General features: G+C 40.2%; 1 protein-coding gene across 20 annotated transcripts in view; it reads right to left on the bottom strand.

Annotated features, from left to right (window-relative positions):
• adgrl2a (adhesion G protein-coupled receptor L2a) overlaps positions 1–21,354 on the bottom strand; it is a 100,277-nt gene that overhangs the window by 35,276 nt on the left and 43,647 nt on the right. For all 20 annotated transcript variants that reach the window (XM_058401566.1, XM_058401553.1, XM_058401556.1 and 17 more), the window contains exons 4-5: positions 13,461–13,570; positions 5,878–6,678 (exon numbers count right to left, since the gene is read on the bottom strand). In XM_058401566.1, the coding sequence (XP_058257549.1) occupies positions 5,878–6,678; positions 13,461–13,570 (911 nt within the window). The remainder of the gene's footprint in view (positions 1–5,877; positions 6,679–13,460; positions 13,571–21,354) is intronic.

Below are 21,354 nucleotides of genomic sequence, written 5' to 3'. Positions count from 1 at the left end.
CTATAATAAACAAGCAATTTCAAAGACGCTACACAAAAAAAAGGCATGATACACAATATTACTGTGCGTTGAATCTAATTAGTTTTGTTTTGCGCTTTTGTTTTGCAGCCCTCGAATTAGCTCTGGCCTTACTGTAACAGAGTTACTCGGTTCCTCAGAGCTCTGTCCCTCTTTTCATGAACCTACTTTAAGATAATATCTTCGGTAGTACATTTCCTGATGTGCAATAAACGTCGCAGAGCAGATCCGAGACGCCGTCTATCTCGCCGGCTTGCCTTTGTAGAGTGAGGAATCTGCAGTCGACTAAGCCGTGTGTGTGTGTGTGTGTGTGTGTCTCTGCGTCTGCCCTGTGTGTGTCTCACTTGCCAAGAACACTGTGTTTCCTGAATAGGCTGCACACGTGCCACTCACTCATGTTGTTAAGTGTCAGCAGATTCTCCCAATCCTTTAGGCTACATCTCGCACATGTGAAGCAAAAAACAGTCCAAGAGATGATTTGCTCTGCCAATGTTGTATCAATACCCGAAATTATCACTGACAAAGCTTTGAATTTTCTGTGAGAGCAGAACTGTTCTGAAGCAAGAACCTGCCCTCAGGGTCAATAACGATGCAACTATCCATTCTTAGGCATCCGTGAGAACAGGTATGCAGACGGTGACAGAAGAAGAAGAAGAAGAAGAAGAAGATAGCACTCCTTTGGCTGTGACACAGCATGAGCACGCACTTAGCAATGTCCGAGAGAACTCACGTGATCGGCTTCGCCCTCCCTGGTGAGTAGTTGTGTGTGATAGAAAGATCTGGCTAATAGGTATGAATTTGCCAAGACTAAATTAGGGAGAAAATGAAGAATAAAGGAAGGACATCGGATACTCTTTTCCTAGGTTGAACAGAGGTTTTGTGTGTGTGTGTGTGTGTGTGTGTGTGTGTGTGTGTGTACATGTGTGTGTGTGTGGTAAATGACTCCCTAGTGTACAACTACTTGGCCTTAACTAGAGCACCGGTCATGCCTGATTGACCAAGCTTTTATTATAACCCAAGTCAAGTACGTGTCATTTGGAAGTCGATGACCTTAAACAAAGAAATGAATCGGACAAAAACCCCACAAAAGACCAGATTTAAACTTATTTAATATCCAGTGAGAAATGTATTTAAAAACAATCTGACTGATATCTATATTTATCATTCTGCTTATTTCATTCACATCTACTTTACTGTTGTTTATTTTAATTCTATTTTGTTTTCTATTTTTATGTATTGTATAATTGACAGACTGTTATATTTTGTATTACATCCTGAAACTCATTTTTACACTTGATATGCTTGATATTTTCATATTCTAGTTTTTAAATTTTATTTAAATTATTTCTTATATTATATATTCTAGTTTTACATTTTTATTTAAATTATATTTCTTATATTTTATATTCTTGTTTTACATTTTTATTTAAATTATTATTTATATTTTATATTCTAGTTTTACATTTTTATTTAAATCATTTCTTATGTTTTTACCATCTAGTTTTTTTTTATTTTATTTAAATTATTTCTGATATTTTTAAACTCTAGTTTACATTTGATTTAAATTGTATTTGTTATATTTTAGTTTTATTTCCATCATAGGACAGTGGTAGAAACATTTTGACTACATGTCGCACTGTGTATGATTGTGTACGTGAAAATAAAAAATAAAATATGAATTGGAATTTTTTAATACATTGCTGTAAAGTTCTTTTGTGACCTTGTTAAAAGCCCTAGACAAATAAAACGGAATTGAACGGAATCGAACTCCAGTCTTTACAGGAGCCTTACTTGGTATTTATATATATGTATATTTATACATAAGACTGGACACCACCTAGATGTCCATTTGTAGACTAACATGGACATGGACCTTACTGGACTCATATCATAATAATAGTCAGCTGAAACACTGATTCTTGCCATGTACTACAGAAACCCAGCCATCCGTGAAATTGCGGCTCGACTCCGGCACATCAATTAGCATGGGGTAATATATCAAACTAAAAGTTTGATCATACATTCAGAGCTCGTTTTAGCTCTAGGAGAACAGTTAATGATTTAACTACCCCATAAATCACATGACATGCCATAGCCACTGATCTAACTGTAAAGTGTTTTTTTTTCCCCGTCCATCTTATTTACCCGAGTTTGGAGGAGTTTGCTGGAGGTGCGACCAATAGCATGAAGCATTTATATCAGGTGAAAAGGCTTGAACAGAAACTATGGCTATCATCTCAATTAGGTGATTATCAGGGTTTATGAGCCAATTGCAGAGGCTGTGATAAATAAACACTCATTAGTATGCCTATAAAACTCACGGCAGGCTGGAGTCAAATAGTTTGAAAATCACTTGTGCACAAATGTACCATAAAATAGACAATTTCTTACTTCAACAGCACTGACTGTAGAGTAAATGAACGGCCATATTTCTCTCGTAGAATGAAAATGATTATTGTTGGGTCTCCAGAAAAGAAAAACACAATCTAACACAATAGTGTGGTGTTCCTGTGGCCTGTGCTAAAAAATCACCCTGTAACAAACTGGAACCTCGATCTGGACTGTGTGCTGAGTTAAATCAATGCCATGTGAGTCTCAGACAGAAATCTCCCCGGTTGGATTTGTGTCCTGTGGGAGTGAGAGAGGAAGAGCTGTTTACTGCCGGTCACGCTGAGGTGAACTATCAGCGGCTGTACAGACCGCCACCCACACGCTCTGGAGCCCGCTGCGAGCCGGGAGAAGCAAACAATCAAAATAAACTCTCTGATTCAGTTTGGAACATTTACTTTATTCACACATTACTTCCACCTTAGTGGTTTATATGAAGTTATGGAGCCATGACAATGGTCTTATTAAATTATTTGGGCGTGGCTATTGTCTTTATAAACCGATCAGACACAACACTCTGACCAATGACCGGTGAAGTGAATAAGACTGAGTATCTCCTCATCATGGCACCTGTTAGTGGGTGGGATATATTAGGCAGCAAGTCAACATTTTGTCCTCAAAGTTGATGTTAGAAGCAGGAAAAATGGACAAGTGTAAGGATTTGAGCGAGTTTGACCAAAAGGGCCAAATTGTGATGGCTAGATCACTGGATCAGAGCATCTCCAAAACTGCAGCTCTTGTGGGGTGTTCCCGGTCTGCAGTGGTCAGTATCTATCAAAAGTGGTCCAAGGAAGGAACAGTGGTGAACCGGTGACAGGGTCATGGGTGGTCAAGGATCATTGATACACGTGGGGAGTGAAGGCTGGCCCGTGTGATCCGATCCAACAGACGAGCTACTGTTGCTCAAACTGCTGAAGAAGTTAATGCTGGTTCTGATAGAAAGGGGTCAGAATACACAGTGCAGGACGGGTCAGGGCTGTTTTGACAAAACAACAAGCGGGGACCGACACAACATTAGGCAGGTGGTCATAATGTTATGCCTGTTTAACAACGAGGATGCTGTATATTGTGCTAGAAGGTCAGCTGTATGGTCAATTCAGGAGGTTATTTTTTATTTTTTGTGCACTGCATGTCTTACCATGTGAAAAAGTCAAATTGACTGAGTATTACGTGACACTAAAATATAGATCAGACAGCAGGATTTAAGATTAAACCGATTTCTCAACATTTCTACTAATTTTTAGTAAGCAGGGTTTGAAAATTGTTCTAGAAAATACTCAAGCTAATATGATCTGCGAAATTATCTTAGGACGGAACGAGATGGTTTCATGCTTGAAATGATTCGGATACGTGAAGAGATAGGTGTAATAATCTGGTGATAGTTTTCCTATAATCTCCTATAATAATGACTGCTAGATGAATATTACTGTATGCCAAATATTTTCACTTAACAAGATTATTTTGTTTTTATGATGTCATTATTGTTCCTGCTTAGAAAAACCATTGTACTGAGTTCAGACAGAGGGCTTCAGGATGTGGATTGAGTAGCCTGTGCTGTAGTTACAGCAGTGAGTGTTTAGGATAATTAATAATAATTAATAAAATAATATAAATAAAATACATTAATTAATTAGATATTATTATTATTATTAATATTATTATTATTATTATTGTCAATATAAATGAATTTAAAAAATTTTAACATTGTTCTTCTGAAGTTAATAAGGATCATTTTTCCTTTTTTTTCCTAGTTGAAGCAGATCTACAGCCCGGACATTAAATCTGCACCAGAGCTGATATTCAAACAGTTTTTTTTACTTTTGCGTATCAATTCAGTCACACAAGCATCAAATATGCAAAGACTGCTTAAGTCTGCACATTTTTCTTTCTTTACTGCATGATCTTCTCTCTCTCCCTCTCCCTCTCTCTCTCTCTCAATAATCTTTCATTCATTAAAAAGATATAGACTCCAGAAACGTTTTCTCTTCACAATTATTACCTCAAGTCATTCTAATAATAGCAGCGTGGAACCACTTCAATCCCTACTCAAGTGCAGAACAAAACATCTATAAATATCAAACTTTCTCCTTCGCATCGCAATGCAGCAATTATATCTCGGCATGTCTCACGCTGGCAAAGACGCTACTTGAAACAATTTGCTCATGGGTGAAGAAGAGGGGGAAAAAAAAGGGGGCTACGGAGAGAGAGTAGTCATCCTTCCCTTCATTATTCAAATCTAACCTAACGTGCATACTGATCTTCGTCCATGGGGAACGAAACCCAGCTGCATACGCGATTTAGTTACAGTAAACTCCAGCTGCACAGCACACTACGCTGCTCAGTTAAACACTCCAGTCTGTCAGTATTGAGGACACTGAATACATTTTAAAAAACCCTCGAGTCTGAGTAATCTGTGTAAAGTTGCTTGACCTGCAGCTTTCGAATAAATCTATCTGGAGTCTTACTCAGGCCTTAGCATGGAGCATGAGTGGGATTATGGTGATTAGGATTATTATATGTTTGTCGTTAAAAGTCTCTTTGACGCCGTAATCTGCGAGGCATCATTCCTGCTCTTGGAAGATAAATTAAGAATGCGCCTCGCTGACATGCCGTGACCTCCGAGACTCAGCTCTTTCTTTCTTAGCACCTCGGCGAGCGAACTGTTTGTTTGAGAGCTGATAGTCGACTGGGATTTACGTGCCATTGGGAGAGATCTATTGTTGCGCCGAAGGTGCCTGTGTACCTGTTCAGACAGGTGTGTCTCTACCGAAGGCTCTGGCAAGGGCAGATCTTTTGGGAAAAGAGCCAGTTACGTCGGTCTCTTGAGCTTATGCATGAGGGTAGGAGGGAGCATCTGAAGAAAATCTCCCGACACAGATGTCTTATCATATGCTAACTGAGCCTGTGATGTTGTTTACTGTTGAGCCCAGTAGCTTCTCGTCTCTGTGTACTACTTCCGAAACACATCAAACACAGATTAGGTCTAAAATTAAAATCACTCACCCGTGACATTCGACACACAGACCCAAGGGAATACTAGAGGAATACGAACGCGCTCAGCCGATTGCTGTTTGGACGTGTAGATCATCAGCAGGAAGTGCTTACCTGTGTATATGGATCTTGTTTGGTACCCTGCTCGTGTTCAACACTGTATATGTTGTCACATGTATTGCTGTGTATGCTATACTATGATCCCAGAGGTAGGAGATTTCAGTCGCTCTTTCGTTTGAATCTCGGAAGCGATGGACAATGGAATACGCCCACAGGAAACCAAGCAAAAAATCTATGGGTAATTTAGAGTAGCCAATCAAACAGGGCAGGTTTTTGGAAGGAAACTAGTGAAGTAGGGGAAAACCCACATGAACACTGGGAGAACAGAAAAAGCCCTGCGCCCTGCGCCAGCATGCCACCCTCGTGATATTTCGGCGCTGCTGTGTATGTGGAATTGAATCAAAATCCAATCTGACTTACCGTGAGCTGGATCCGGTGGTCCAAAAACCAGGTTGTAGCGCAGGACGTAAAAGTTATTCCACACGTAGAGCTGGTTGTCCCTGGGGTTGTACTCCACGGCGGTGATGTACTGGTACTGGTTGGGGAAGTGAATGTCCACGTACTCACCGCGGCCCTGCTTGGTGTTGTACATGTAGTCGATGACGCCTTTGCTAACTTCGCTCTCATTGTCCTCGTACGTGGACCTTACCACGTACAGCACGCCGCAGATCATGAAGGCGTTGGAGGCCGAGCGCTTGTCGTACGTCGTCTCCCATGTCGCCTCGAAGCGCAGCGTGTATGGGTTCAGCTGGCTCAGCACCATCATGCCGTTGTTCTGCTCGGTGGCATAAATCACCCACAGGCCGTTCTCGTCCACGGCCAGGTCGATGTCTGTCTTGCCGCCCCACTTGTACGGTGACGTGTCATGGTAGTTGGCATTGTTGATGATGGCCTCGCCGCTCTTGATGCGCGTACGCAAGTCAAACTTCACGATGTTGCGTGTTCTCTCCTTGTTGAAGAACACGGCGCCGTCGTACACCACGAATCCGGTGCCGTCCACCCGGTGAGGAAGTTTGTATGTCAGGGTTTGTTTGGAGTTCTGGAAATCGTCGAGCGACGAATACTCGATCAGTGTGTCCGTGCGGTACGGAGTCCAGGGCATGAAATAAACTTTGTCGCCTGCTTGAAGAGGGTCTTTGCACCAGGCGCCAGCTTGCTGCTCCGCCTCATACAGAAAGGAAGGATCTCCGACAGCTTTCAGAGTTCCAGGACAAACAAAAACTAGTGGCAGAGAAGAGCAGAACAGAGAACAGTCAAGCGTAAGCAAACACAAGCCAGGTGTATTGCAATTAGAAGGCCAAGTTGCCAGTCTGGCACTACATCAGCTTGATAATTGGGTGGTCTGAGAGGACAGGGACAAAAACACACACACACACACACACACACACACACACACACACACACTGGAGTGGCTAAGAAGCTAAAGCTATTCAGCATTTAAATGAAATAAGAGGGAGTTTATTTTAGTGTGACGAATCTGGATCTGAAAGTAATTGAAGCTAAAGCAGAAAATAAAAGTAGTATTATGTGTCTGAGACCAAAGGCTCACTGCTGCTCTGGACATACTGTACACCGAAGGGGAATGAGGGATATTAAACAGCAACCGAAAGTCAAAGAAAAGAAAGGAAAAGAAAGCAACCAACCTGTCCTGTAAATAAACCAAGGTAACTAAAAGACACTTGGTACAAATAAAGTAAAAAAATAAATAAAATAAAATAAATAAATAAATAAAAAAATGACGGAGATTTTCAACAGCACCATACAACATGTCTGCAAATGTGTACACTGAGACATTTGGCATTTATGTGGCCTTTATGCTATACCTAAGAGAGGCTTTCTTTCTGACTAAATAGTGCAAATGTCACAACCATTAAGATTTAAAGCAGCATTCTGTTTTTGAGGTGTTACGGTTTTATTTCTTCCCTGAACACAGACACAATAATCAAATGTGAAAACAGCAGCAAGTGGCAGGGTTGAGAAGGAGAGAGAGAGAGAGAGAGAGAGAGAGAGAGAGAGGGGAGGGGGTGGAGAGATCAGTAAACAAAGAGGGAGACAGACAGACAGAAAGATTGACAGAGAAAGGGAGAGAGACAGAAAGACAGATAGATTGACACACACTGAAAGGGATACAGATGGACAAAGAAAGCCAGAGAGAGAGAGAGAGAGAGAGAGAGAGAGAGAGAGAGAGAGAGAGACTGTCAAAGAGAGAGACAGTGAACAATACAAAGTGAGAGCTTGACAAACTGACAGACAGGCAGAAACAGCCAGCGAGAGTAAGACAGACAAGAATAGAGAGTCAGATAGGTGGAAGATAGAGAGAGAGAGAGAGAGAGAGAGAGAGAGACAGGGAAAGATAGAGAGGGATGGAGAAAGAGAGAGGGGAGTGAGAGAGAGGGAAAGACAGGGAAAGATAGAGAGGGATGGAGAAAGAGAGATGGAGAGACAAAGAGGGAGAGGGAGCAAGGGAGAGAAAGCAAGAGAGACTGAGACATTGAGACAGAGACAGGAAAAGATATAGAGAGAGATGAAGAGAGAGAGAGAGAGAGAGAGAGAGAGAGAGAGCAAGACAGAGACAGGAAAAGATAGAGGGAGATGGAGAGATAGAGAGGTAGAGCGAGAGAGGGAGAGCGAGAGAATGCAAGAGAGACAGAGACAGTGAGAGACAGGAAAAGATAGAGAGAGATGAAGAAAGAGAGATGGAGAGGTAGAGGGAAGAGAACGGCAGTTAAGGCAGTGAATTTAATAGGCTAAGAGAAAACCTGTTACCATGGCATGCTATGGGGGGTTGGAAAGCCAGGCAATAAGAGACCGAGCCAAACAGAAAGACAGATAGAGCACCCAGGGGTAAAGGGGAGGAGGGAGGTGGAGGGGGGGTGGGGGTAACCCCCGACAGACTCCAGCCTCTCGGCTGACACATCACAGCTAACATTTAAGTTGCAAGTGTCTTATCATATCTTTATAATGAGTCCTCCTCCCAATGCTGCATTTTTACTGACCTTTACTGAATCAAGAGGATTTTTTTTCTTACAGCCTGCTAGGATCAGAAAGGCAAAAGTGGGGATAGGAAGGTTTTACAACCATATGCCACAAAGAAAAAAAGAAACGAAAAAGGAGCTACAGGGACTTTAGATTATGTCAGTTATTTACCTTTTTGCTCCACTTCTATTTTAAGCGTGGGAAGAGAGAATGAAAGGGGTGCAAGGGGAAAAAGAGATTAACATGAATTAACTATCAGGTCCATGAACACATGCAGTTAACATGTCATGAGTTAAAGGACATCATTTACAGACGTACACCTAGTCAAAGAGAGAGAGAGAGAGAGAGAGAACGAGAGAGAGAGTTAATTTACAGTCACTCGCACGGGATCCTCACGCCCCCTAATCACAGAAAAAGACTGTGTTAGTACTGGAGTGGTAAAAAAAAAAACAAGGTGTAATAGCAGTTTAAAAAAGGATCATCCCTGTATTATAAAGTCATTTCCAAAAGAACTCCAGAAATCCTGTAGATGCAATATTTTACAGTTTAGACACAAGATTTCAGCACCAGATATTAATTTCTAATACACTGACCAGGCATAAGATTATGACCACCTGTCGAATATTGTGTCAGTCCCTGCCAAAACAGCCCTGACCCGTCCTGCACTGTGTATTCTGACCCCTTTCTATCAGAACCAGCATTAACTTCTTCAGCAGTTTGAGCAACAGTAGCTCGTCTGTTGGATCGGATCACACGGTCCAGCCTTCTCTCCCCACGTGCATCAGTGAGCCTTGACCGCCCATGACCCTGTCACCGGTTCACCACTGTTCCTTCCTCGACCACTTTTGATAGATACTGACCACTGCAGACCGGGAACACCCCACAAGAGCTGCAGTTTTGGAGATGCTCTGATCCAGTGGTCTAACCATCACAATTTGGCCCTTTTGGTCAAACTCGCTCAAATCCTTACACTTGTCCATTTTTCCTGCTTCTAACATCAACTTTGAGGACAAAATGTTCACTTGCTGCCTAATATATCCCACCCACTAACAGGTGCCATGATCATCAGTCTTATTCACTTCACCGGTCAGTGGTCAGTGTTATACCTGATGGGTTTATATATCTAATGTTTGAACACGTTACATTAACATAAGATCCTTGTGAGTTCTTGTGAAAATCACCTTATAAACAAACACAGATATAAACAAGCCTCTACAAACTAATCTAAAAGGGAATCGATCAGTTTGGGGTTTACACTGCAAAATAATGACGTTTCAGCCAAAAATAAGTTAACGTTATTATTTATCATGCTTCTTTATATGAGATTTTATAACAAATATAAGAGCATTAAACCTAGTTCTAGACATAAAACTAATAAGAAGCTTGAAATCGTCTTATTTCTGAATAGATCATAAAAAGAAGAAATGAATAAATGCTGAGAAAAAAAATCTGCTAGTAGAATAAGACAATTACACACTTTTGGTAATGTTTTATATTTCAATTTTATTTAATTTATAGCTTATTATAATATGATTTTATAAGTTGAATTTGTCCATATACAAGCTAAAATGTTTTTTTTTTTGCAGTGCATTATTTAGTAGGCAGTTACACGTAAATATAAATATAAAATAGATTAAAAATAAATAAATAAATAAAAGTAGCTGTATGGTCATTTCTTGGGGCAGAATGTAATTCTGTCACGTTTTTTTTGCGTAACATTTATCTGAATAAACCTAAGGGGGAAAAAACACTTTGTTCACATGTTCAATAATGATTCCAACAGATTATTCGAGCTGATATTTGTGGGACAGGACAACTGGAGGCTCCTATAATTTCAAAGAGTTGTGTTAAATAAATGGACAGTGCTGTGGAGGGCAGGTAAAGAGAGAAAACTGGAAAGAAGAATGGCATTAAAGTGTTAAAGGGGGAAAAAATTATTTCATTAGAAGATTAAAAAGAAAACTGGCAGGAATTAGAAGCAAATCCACATATATTTATTCATATCATGATATATGATGTATTAATACGACACACTTCTAGTCAATATCAGGGATAATCACAATGTCGGTGCTTTCTTCACTACATTCTTTTGTGTTTTTCCAGGACGAAGTTGTCATGATAACAAGAAAGACAAAGAAATGGGATTGACTGTCAGACTGATTTTATTTTTTAGACGTGTTTTGCACTCCTCACTAGAGTTCTAGCACAGATACTCTCCTGCTAGATGGGACAAGTGAGTTGGATAATAATATAACCATCCAGATGCTTAATGGAGCGGAACAATCTGCACTGGTAATGTAATAGAAAAATCTCCAAATAGAGAGTGCTTGTTTAGTTCGAATCTGTTTGTTTTACAAGTGTCACTTCTCCTTTCCTGCCTGTAAGATCTGATGATTTTATCGTCCTTACCTGACATTACATTGCCATGACATCGAGTGACGTTTACTGTTATTATTATTGCCATATATTATCAGCCTTGCTAAACTTGATGCTTTTTTTTCTCTTTTTTTTTTTGCGTAGGAAACAATGACACAATTACAACCTGGGTGATTTGAGGTATCACTCGAAAATTTCTCACTAAAATAAAACAAACCAATTAAAATAAAAAAATTAGAATGATTTCATGCAAAAAAATAAATAAATAAATAAAGCATTCTCTACACTAGGAACTGGCACAGCTTAGAAGCCCCGCCCCCTTTTTCTCAACTGGCTTACTCTTAGTAGATGCACTATATTGCCAAATGTTTTGGGACACCCTTCCATATCATTGTACTCAGGTGTTCTTTTTCAGGGGTTGGACTCGGCCCCTTAGTTCCAGAAAGGAACTCTTAATGCTTCAGCTTCATACCAAGACATTTTCCAGCTATAACAGCTTCAGCTCTTCTGGGAAGGCTTTCCACAAGGTTTAGGAGTGTGTTTATGGGAATTTTTGACCATTCCTCTCTAGAAGCACATTTGTGAGGTCAGGCACTGATGTTGGACGAGAAGGCCTGGCTCACAGTCTCCACTCTAATTCATCCCAAAGGTGTTCTATGGGGTTGAGGTCAGGACTCTGTGCAGAATAGTCAAGTTCCTCCACACCAAACTCACTCATAAATGTCTTTATGGACCTTGCTTTGGTCACTGGTGTGCAGTCATGTTGGAACAGGAAGGGGTCATCCCCAAACTGTTCCCACAAAGAGCATGAAATTGTCCAAAATGTCTTGGTATGAAGCTGAAGCATTAAGAGTTCCTTTCACTGAAACTAAGGGGCCGAGTCCAACCCCTGAAAAACGACACCTAAATTCAATGATTTGGAGGGGTGTCCCAAAACTTTTGGCAGTGTAGTGTATAAACAGAATATTTTTAATTCATTAATGAGAAATAATAATCCATAAACAGATGTCCAAGTGAGCTACAATTAAACAAATAAATACTTATCATCTGTATACTTTTTGCAATTTTTTTTAAATGTCTTTATAAACATATAACTTTATAAATAAATAAATAAATAAATAATGTTAAAGCTGATGATGATGATGATGAGGCATTTAAACACGCCTTTTTTTGTTATGGCAACACACATTAGTCGACTGATTTTAAAAGGATTATATTAAAAAAAATAATAACTAAAATAATAATAATGTTTATTAACATTTCCTGCAGCTACAAATCCAGCATCCGGCAGAGTTTTTACGATCGCTGCAGCTCTCCACTGCACAGCTGGTAATTTTATCACGCCTCCTCTACTCTTCTGAAATCGGTGGAAATGCTTGTCCTGTCTTTTTTTAGGCCGGCGGTTCTAGACGATTAAATAGTTTATCGCGATATTTTAAAATGGAAAAAGGCGAGCAATCGATATCACACCTAGAGTACAGACACTACTGGGAGTTGGGTAACCTGTGGATCTATAACCAGCATTCGATCTGATTTAATCATCAGACTAGCACAGCTTTTCTGGGTCATCTGATATTCTTTAGAGCAGACGATCTCAGAGTGGGGTCTGTGGAGCACAGCCGAGGGGTCGAGGTTTTTATATTTGTCTGAATGTTTTTGGGTTTATTATTAAGGTTTTATTACAAATCTCAGTGAAGCCTAGAAATCATATCAGCTTGTGTGTTATGTGGAAATAAAAAGCTCTGTATCTACAGTCAAATTTCTGTATTATTATGGGTTAAGTTAATATCTCTATAGTTAATAAATCTATTGGGAGGAGTCTGTGCAAAGGTTCAATATAATGATATTGTCTAAAATGATTAAATAATGATAAATAAACAATAAACCTCTAAATATGATCTGACTAATGAGGAGCACCACATCTAAAGAATAAAGAGACGAGTAAGGACAGAAATTTGAGGAAACCTGACCATCACACAAGCGCACATGGTTGTACAGAATGTCTTCATTATGATTTCCCTTTACTGGAACTAAGAGGCTTGAACCTGTTCCAGCATGACGATGCTCCTGTGCATAAAGCCAGCTCTATGAGGACATGGTTTGTGAAGGTCCGTGTGGAAGAACTCGAGCGTCCTGTACATACAACCCTGACCTCAGCCCCACTGAGCACCCAACAACAGTACCTGACCTCACTAATGCTCGTGTTGCTGAACGAAACCTCCCACAAATCCTCACAAGAGCTCAAAATCCAGTGGAAAGCCCTTCCAGAGGAGTGGAGGTGTTTAGAAGAGTGAATAGATCTGGAATGTGACGCTTAACAAGCACAGTGTGATGATCAGGTGTCCACAAAAAGTTTATAGTGAAAATAGTGTATGTGCTTCTTAAAGGATTTCTTATTCAGCAACAAAAGCAAACATTTAATGAAGCAAAGATTTCTCAAAAATGATTCTAAAAAATGATGGTTAAAATAAATGAATAAATAAATAAATAAAATAGATATCGATCGAATTAGCTGTCCCCTTGTGAGGGAGGTTTAATGTTCAATTTAAAGACATTTGGTCCTTAAAGAAACTAAAGATGGAGTGACATGGTCAGTAAACACAAGGCTTACTTTAACAAAATACATAAACAAAATGATGGTTCATACTTACTATAAGGGACACATTCATACTGGACCTCAAGGTATTTATACGTTCCTGGGCAAGGGTCAGGGAAGACATCCGTTCCCGTAATGACAATACACTGGGTTCGATTATTGCACCTAAGGGAGGAAGGGAAGGGGAGGGAGAGAGAGAGAGAGAGAGAGAGAGAGAGAGAGAGAGACAGAGACAGAGAGAAAGAGAGAGAGAATGTGAGTGAGTTAAAAAAAAGAAGGGAGAACATCAGCTGGGGATTTTAGTGTGTGCACCTTTAGAGCGCACCAGTGCTCAACTGCCAGTACTGCAATTGGTCTTGTTGTGTTCGGGTCAATATGAAACAAACAGCGTCATTGGAGTAAAAGGCCAGCGGATTCAGCAAAGAATGGCTTTGTTTTGGGATGAAAAGAACAAGACCGAACATTAGCAGAGGGCACCGACGCCGCGGCAGCCACCCCTGACAGAATAACCAATGTGATCCGAATCAGAAAGATTTTGCGCGTACGTCACGAGATGATTGGTCCAGTCAGAGAACAGTGCTGCTCAGTTTGGGAGAGCGTATTGTGGGCTCGTCCAGTTTGATTTGTTAAACAACGTTTTACAGAAAGGAAAAACAAAAACATCATAATTAGGGATCTGAGGCAGCTTAGTTACCATGTAAATTATGATTGATTAATCATAGTGCCTGCCGTTTTAAAAGTAGATCCCTCTCTAGAATATTAATGATACAGACTGAATCATGCTGGGCGCTCAGTGGGACTGTCTTGTTTATTTCTTTTTGTTGTTTGGACTTTTGTTCCTCTCACTACAGCCCTACTGATGTCTCAGACACGCTACCGCAAACCTACACGACCGCACTGGGCAGCTGACCGCCCTGATGAGGCTTAGCATTTTATCTGTCGTCTGTAGCCTTTAATCAATATTCCTGTCCATGTGCAAGTGCCTACTATTTCAATTGATCGCTGAAAATCTATCTACAGTACATCGGCTAATGCTGTTGAATTTCTGCACCGCCTCTGTGTGTGTGTGTTATTTTTGGAAGAGAGAACAGATGTGCCTTCCCTGCAAGTAGACAACATTTTATGAAAGGGAAAAAAGGGTAGTTGCTAAAAGGCAAATTGATTCCTAAATCCGAACAGGCCTGTAGACTAAAAGCTCCTCAAGCTGTGACAGAAGAAAAAGTACATTTTCAAACAAAGCAGCGTCCGAGAAAGCGGAAAGCAGCTGACCTGATATCTTGCCGACTAAGTCAGCTGTCTTTCTGGTGGAAAATGTTTTTCGGAGGCAGCATGCATCAAGATGTTGTTAGGATACCGACATATGCTAATGGTCACTAATCCTAAAGTGCACATCCTCACAGAGTCAGGTGACATGATATATAAATATCCGATCGTGATTTCTACCAGAAAGGATTTCTACCATAAAATATCTGTCTATGATTACAGTTTAAAAACATTTGAAAAATAAAAATATGAATATATAAACACCAAAAGAGAAAATAGTTATTTTATAATTAAAAAAATGACAGATATTGATTATCATATCAGTGGCATCACACTGACCGGCTCTAGGTGAGAGGGAATAAAGCATGAGTGGAGAATGAAGTATGAATATTCTGTGATTACGTCAGCCATTTCTCTAGAAAGAAAATCTAAAATTACTACAAATAACCACAAGCAGCTCCCTGCCTCAGCGGTGTTTTCTTGCGCCGTACTGAATTATGGGATATGGGTTATGACAGTGAAAGATCATCCAGATGAAACACGGCACTCTGGGCAGGCTCGATGCTTTCCCAGCTCTGAACGCAGGCCTAGAAATGGCTGAAGCGCCCTGTTCTGACTACTTTTTTTTTTTACTCATCAACAAGCTAGAACAATCAGGTCGTGTTTTAACACGAACGTTATGTGAGACGGATCTCTGTGTACGGCAGCGCCATATTGTTGACGCGGATCCCGAAGCACAGCTGTGCGCTCGGTTTGGTCATATTGAGACTCAAGGACAGTACACAGACACAAGCCCGTGGTGTGAAAACTGTCCCTCATATGGATTTGAGGATTTGAACTTTATTAACACACCACATGTGTGATCACAGAAGAGAGCACCACGCCTGTTGCTCATAAAAATGAATTATAGTGCTGCCAGAAGTTGTAACACACCTTTAAGCTGCTGCATTAATGAGCCAGTTGGCTCTTTTTTATTTGCGGGGCTGTTAATGAGAATCGTAGAAGACGGCGTGTGATATATATTTCATTTACTAACACTCTCTGTACATTTACATAATGGAATATGAGGCTAAAGAGCTGTTTATGTTGTTGGACAGGAACATTGTGTGAAACTGCAAAGTTGGAGGTTTTACAAGGATGTGATGACTTCACAATGCACAGCGATGAAAAGGGCAAAAAGTCTCAGATATAATACACACTGGATATAATAAACCTCTGCTTTGTCACGTCTGCATTTAATCCTGTTTGGTCAGAAGGTGTTGATTCATTTTGTATGGAAACAGCTCTGCTATGTAAATAACAGCTTTACATTAATGCGCTCATCCTAATACATTATCGTTACCATAGTAACGGCACGGGGACAGAGAAAACAAAAATGCTATTTAGCAGAAATGATGATTTCTGTAAGGAGATGACTATTTAAAATTTAGGGAGGGAGTGTCCTAGGCTCCAGAAGATCCCTGTGACCCTAATTAGGAATAAAGGGGGTATAGAAAATGGATGAATGGATGGATGGATGGATGGAAGGAGTGTCCAGTGTTGTTGCTTTGTAAAAGGCTTATTGACCTTTAGAGAGCGAGAACATGAAGCTTGTGAGGTAAAGAGAACAAGAAAGGGACTTTCCAGCTACTCCATAACATTAAATGTAGCTATAAACTGATAAAAAATATATGGGGTGTCATTTTTAATAAATACATCTTTAATGTAGTTATAAAATGAATAAAACACTTTGGTACAGGAAAATAATCATGTTCAGGATGCTAACCGTGTCACACACACACACACACACACCCATCACTGATTACTTTCCTATAACAGCACATTCTAAAGTATGAAAATAAAGAGAAAATAAGGACACTTGGCCATGTTACTGATAGAAACGAGGTCAGTTTCGACCATCAACAAGTCCAGTCCTCATATATATTACAGAAATATTCCTTTACAATTTACTTCAAACATAAAGAATTTACATTTCAGACATTTGACCTTGCTGTGACCTGAATTATGAATTATTGTGCTAACGAGAACCTCAGACGGACGAACAGATGGACGGACGGGCAAACAGATGGACGGACGGACGGACAGACAGTGTATCCCCCCCCACCCGAAAACAGACCGACGCCCCCATTTGGAATCAGTGATGAAGGCCTGAGGAATGTGTAAAGACTGTAAAATATACAATTATAGCAGCATGATGGCGTGGATCCAGTGACATCTAATGCTTCATCACATATTCAGAAGCTAATCCTCCCATATTTGACCTTTGAGGAGAGTTAAGCATCGCCTCTGCCTGAGCATCGCACAGGCGCAGCACAGCGTTGATTAAAATCTCCTTCCAAAATAGACCCATGGCTGACAGCAAAGGTGTTTACAGAGAAGATGAGACTGTCTTACAGATGACACATCTAACACACACACACACACACACACACACACATGCACACACACACCTCTCTTGTTACTGGGGCTTGAAAATGTAAGCATTTAAGAACTGTAGAAATGTGCGCTGAATGGCTTGTGCTCCAATTTTGCTGTGAGGTTTAGAGATATCACGATTCTCAGAGGCGTGTCCTTGACACCCAACATATCACAATGTATAGAACGGCTCATAATTTGGCAGCAGTGTACAATAATATTGTAGTGGAGTACTGATACACTCCGGTCACGATTCGATTTGTTATTTCAGTTTTAATTGGTTCTAGAAATATTTCTCACAAAATCTGAATAGTGTATATTTTTAAATAAAAAATTGCAATGAACAATGGTCTAACATTGTAAACAAAATGCACTACAGGTTCACCAAATCTTTAAAAAAATTGAAACTAAATATTCTCCTAATGATTTGAGTCTAAATAAAGTATGTGATTGACTGAAATAGCTCCACAGCAGAAAAAGTGCTCCAAAATTGGCTAAAATGGCCGATTTCTGCACCATCTGCTTACATCATGGTCGTGACCAGCGCATACTGGTCTTTACAATCCGGATCTATCGGCTAGCAGGCTTCACCAGTGTGGATCTCGCAGGCTCTTCACAAAACAGTGCCTTCACTGTGTGTCCAGTGTGTGCTGGGTGTGATGGGTTGTGCAGACTGGGACCACTGGGATTTGAACATTTCAGCTGCATTAAATCTATAACTTGAACTGAACATGTCCATCATGAACGTCCTCACATTTTTACATCATGAGGCACTTCATTTATATAATATACCTTTAAAAAAACATTTATTTTTCATATTTATTTATTTATTTATTTATTTATTTATTTATTTATTTATTTAATTTAAAAATAATTAATAATTTTTTTAAACGTTCAATTTTAAAAACTGTAATATTGTAATATTTTTTTAAAATATATATTTAAAACATTATAGTAAAAAAATAAAGAAAAAAATAATCTAATAAAGGGTTAGTGAAATACTTTTTTTTTTTTTTACAACACTGATATTATATATATACTGACCAGCCCTACTGACCATACTGACTAGTGTGAGCAGTGTTTGGATATAAGCATGGTTATTTTTATTTTGCTATATATATCTTTCAGCATTTTGACTTGTCTAATGATTAAATACAGTCTTTGAAGTTGTTTAGATGTCACGCAGCAGAGTAGTATAACACATCACTATAACACAACTCCTTTCACACCGCTCGCAGTGCATCATGCTAATGAAATGATTCCTCACTGCACTTCCACAAAAAGTCTTCAGTGGGTGATAAAAAGAATACTCAGACATTGTCTTGTCTGTATATATATACGATGATAAATGAAAGGGAAAACTTCCAGACAGGTTTAGAGCGTGATACTATTCCGCAGCGACCCCTACACCAGGCTTTTTGTAGCGTGTAGGAGCAAAAACCTTCATTTTGTATGAATGTGGCAAAAGGAAAAGATCTAAGTGACTCTGAAAGTGGGTTCATGGATGGGTGTTAGAACAGGAGTGGTAAATGTTTCAGTGGGAACGGTGACTGGTATGACGTCTACATTTCCACTGCCAAGCAAAGGTATCAGTAAACACGGGGCTTCAAAAGCCCTACCCGAAAGCACCGCTCCTTTATATAAGCAGAAACAGAACAACGTCTATGCAGACCTTCAGCAAGAACGGTTCATCCACAAGTGCAGAGAGAGACGGATATTATAGCAGAGTACCATCGCATTAATTCATCATTGGTGCAGAAACGTGGTGGTGTGGGGGGGTGGGGGGGGGGTTTAAAAAGCCATCCTTCACCATATTCTGGACGAGTGGGCGAGCGAACGTGTGCTGTACACCAAGAGACTGGTACAACAAATCAATACACAGTTCTTCTGACTGATCACCTTTATCCTATGATGAAACATTTCTATCCTGATGATAGTGCTTTCTTCCTGCCCCTATCCACAGGGCACGAGGGCTCGCTGAATGGTTTTGATAAGGATGAAAGTCATGTGCTACCATCTTCACGGCTACCAAACAAACACCTACGGGAGATTTAAGACCGGCTGTGCTCTATACCACCAGGCAGAGGGAATATCTTTTAGAGAAATGGTGTTCATCCCTCCGGTTGCAGAGATTTGTCGAGACTGGTAGAATCTCGCCGCTATTGTCGACCCTGTGTAAGCCTGAAGAGGAGAGAAGGTCACTGGAAATGCCACAGCAATTCTCTGTAGTTGAAGCAGTGTGTAAAAGCCATTTTCTGTGCAGCCGCTATGGTGGGTGTGGAAGGCAACAAATCGACGTCGTCGTTAAACCTGCGATTGCTAATTATCGTCATGTGCCTGGGGTAATTACAATGAACCAAGACGAAACAACTAAATAATCGTGTTTCTTCTTGGTGCACGCTAGGAGGCAATTAATGCAACATAAACTTGCGCTCAAATGGACCAATCACGTTGAATATCTTTAAATGAAGCATCTAAAAGACCAACAAATCACTAATATGAAAAGTAATTTGTCTTTTCTTCTTCTTCTTCATTTCTCATTGCTACAGTGCCTCACACAAACATTTCACGCTGAGATGAAGTTGCTTTACCATTCTTCAAAAGTGTTTCTGAGAAAAGCCTCAAAATGATCCGGTAAGTACTAAAAAAAATTGATCCAGGAAACAGTGATAAGTGAAGGATTGTCTCTTTAACCAAAAAACCAGCATATGTTAAGTGAGGTGATGCTTTATTTCTGTGTTTCTGTACACTTTCCACCCTGTTCCATATATAACATAAGAGAAGTCTAAAGCAGACTCAAGGGACTTTCTCTGCAGTAATCAACCACCTCTAGTGATTAGAAATCAGGGAAGTGTCTCAGTGTGCTTCTTGATTTCACAAACAAGTGCAGGGTTTTTTTGTCTGCAGATGTTGTGGGAGACTTTTTTTTTTTAAAGGTGCATTATGTAAGATTAGGCTGCTAAGAGTTTTTTGACATTTTCTTTATTTATTTTGTACTCCCACCTGTGTTCACGAAGCTCCCAGGATCCACCATGGCCTGGAGATTTGAGTGTCTAAAAATATTACTGACAGGAAGACACATCCAAACACAAACAAGCATTCTGACTCAAAAATCAGAGTCTTTCTCAGCTGCTTGCGCCGAGGCCACGGCTTAAACCTTCACATTTTACGGTGCTTCATTCTTTCTGCCAGCTAGTTTTCCCGAAGACGTCTTAACAGGAGCCGATGATAAAGGAGTCATCTGGTAACAGACATTTCAATGGAAACACGTCAAAAATGATGAGCTTCTGATGAGCTTCTGGGTTTAACATGTCGAGATTGATAAATTTAGCTTCCATACATTTTTTTTGGTGCCGAGCCTATATTTGGTCTCAGAGACCTGAATCCATACTCGGCCACTCCAGCAGAGCTCCCACTGCGATCGCGAAGTTTTATCTCCGCTGAAATGAAGCATTGGGTTCTAAAAATTAGCCCACATCTTTTATTAATGCGCACTAATCAAGCGTCATGATGGATGATTACGATGTTGGTGGTGATTCATTACTTGGCCAAAAGATATAACAACATGAAAAGTGCAAAACAATGCAATTTCACATCTGGGCTTGTGCAAACCTAAGGAGGCACATCCCTTTGAAAAGTTTCCCCATGTAGATTAGCACCCACTTGAGACGGCTAATTGCCTGCAGCTGAAGGGCCTAATTGAGCCGCTGCAGTTTCGGGCCTATTTTCATACAAATCATGGCACATGTATAATAAGCCGAGCGGAAATACAAACAACCCACGCTGCCTAGACCTACAAAACACATCAAAGGCCGTGTCACGCGCAACTTCCTGTTTGCTAGAGCAATGCTAGAAAAGAGGAATTGCAAGGCTCCAGATGTATGTTAGTCAATCAATCGGCAAGCGGATACACGGAAAAAACGAGATTTTGTTTGCTGTGTTAAAAGCACGTTTGAAATGATTGTTGAGGATTTTTGAAGGGGAGGTTCTCCGTGCTTGGTTCTAAGAGCATTTCTATGAATCAATGCTATGCAACCAGGAGGCCTGATTATAAATGGAGCAGATGAGAGAAAAAAAGCACGGCTCGTAGAATGCACCGATAGGAAGTTTGAGAGGTGTATTTCGGTCATTTAGATGGAGAAAATCACTCGCCTTCCAAAGGAAAGGAAGGAGGAGGGTTTGATCGAGCAATTTGGTAAATGTTTTCGGGGTCTGGCTTTGCTTTTGGTCAGTATGTTTAAATGCAATGTGATGGCTAGAAGTGTTTGGTG

The sequence above is a fragment of the Hemibagrus wyckioides genome, linkage group LG10 (assembly GCF_019097595.1).
Source record: "Hemibagrus wyckioides isolate EC202008001 linkage group LG10, SWU_Hwy_1.0, whole genome shotgun sequence".
NCBI classification, from domain to species: domain Eukaryota; kingdom Metazoa; phylum Chordata; class Actinopteri; order Siluriformes; family Bagridae; genus Hemibagrus; species Hemibagrus wyckioides.
Note: the sequence above shows the minus strand (reverse complement) of the source record. Positions and strands in the feature narration are given on the sequence as shown.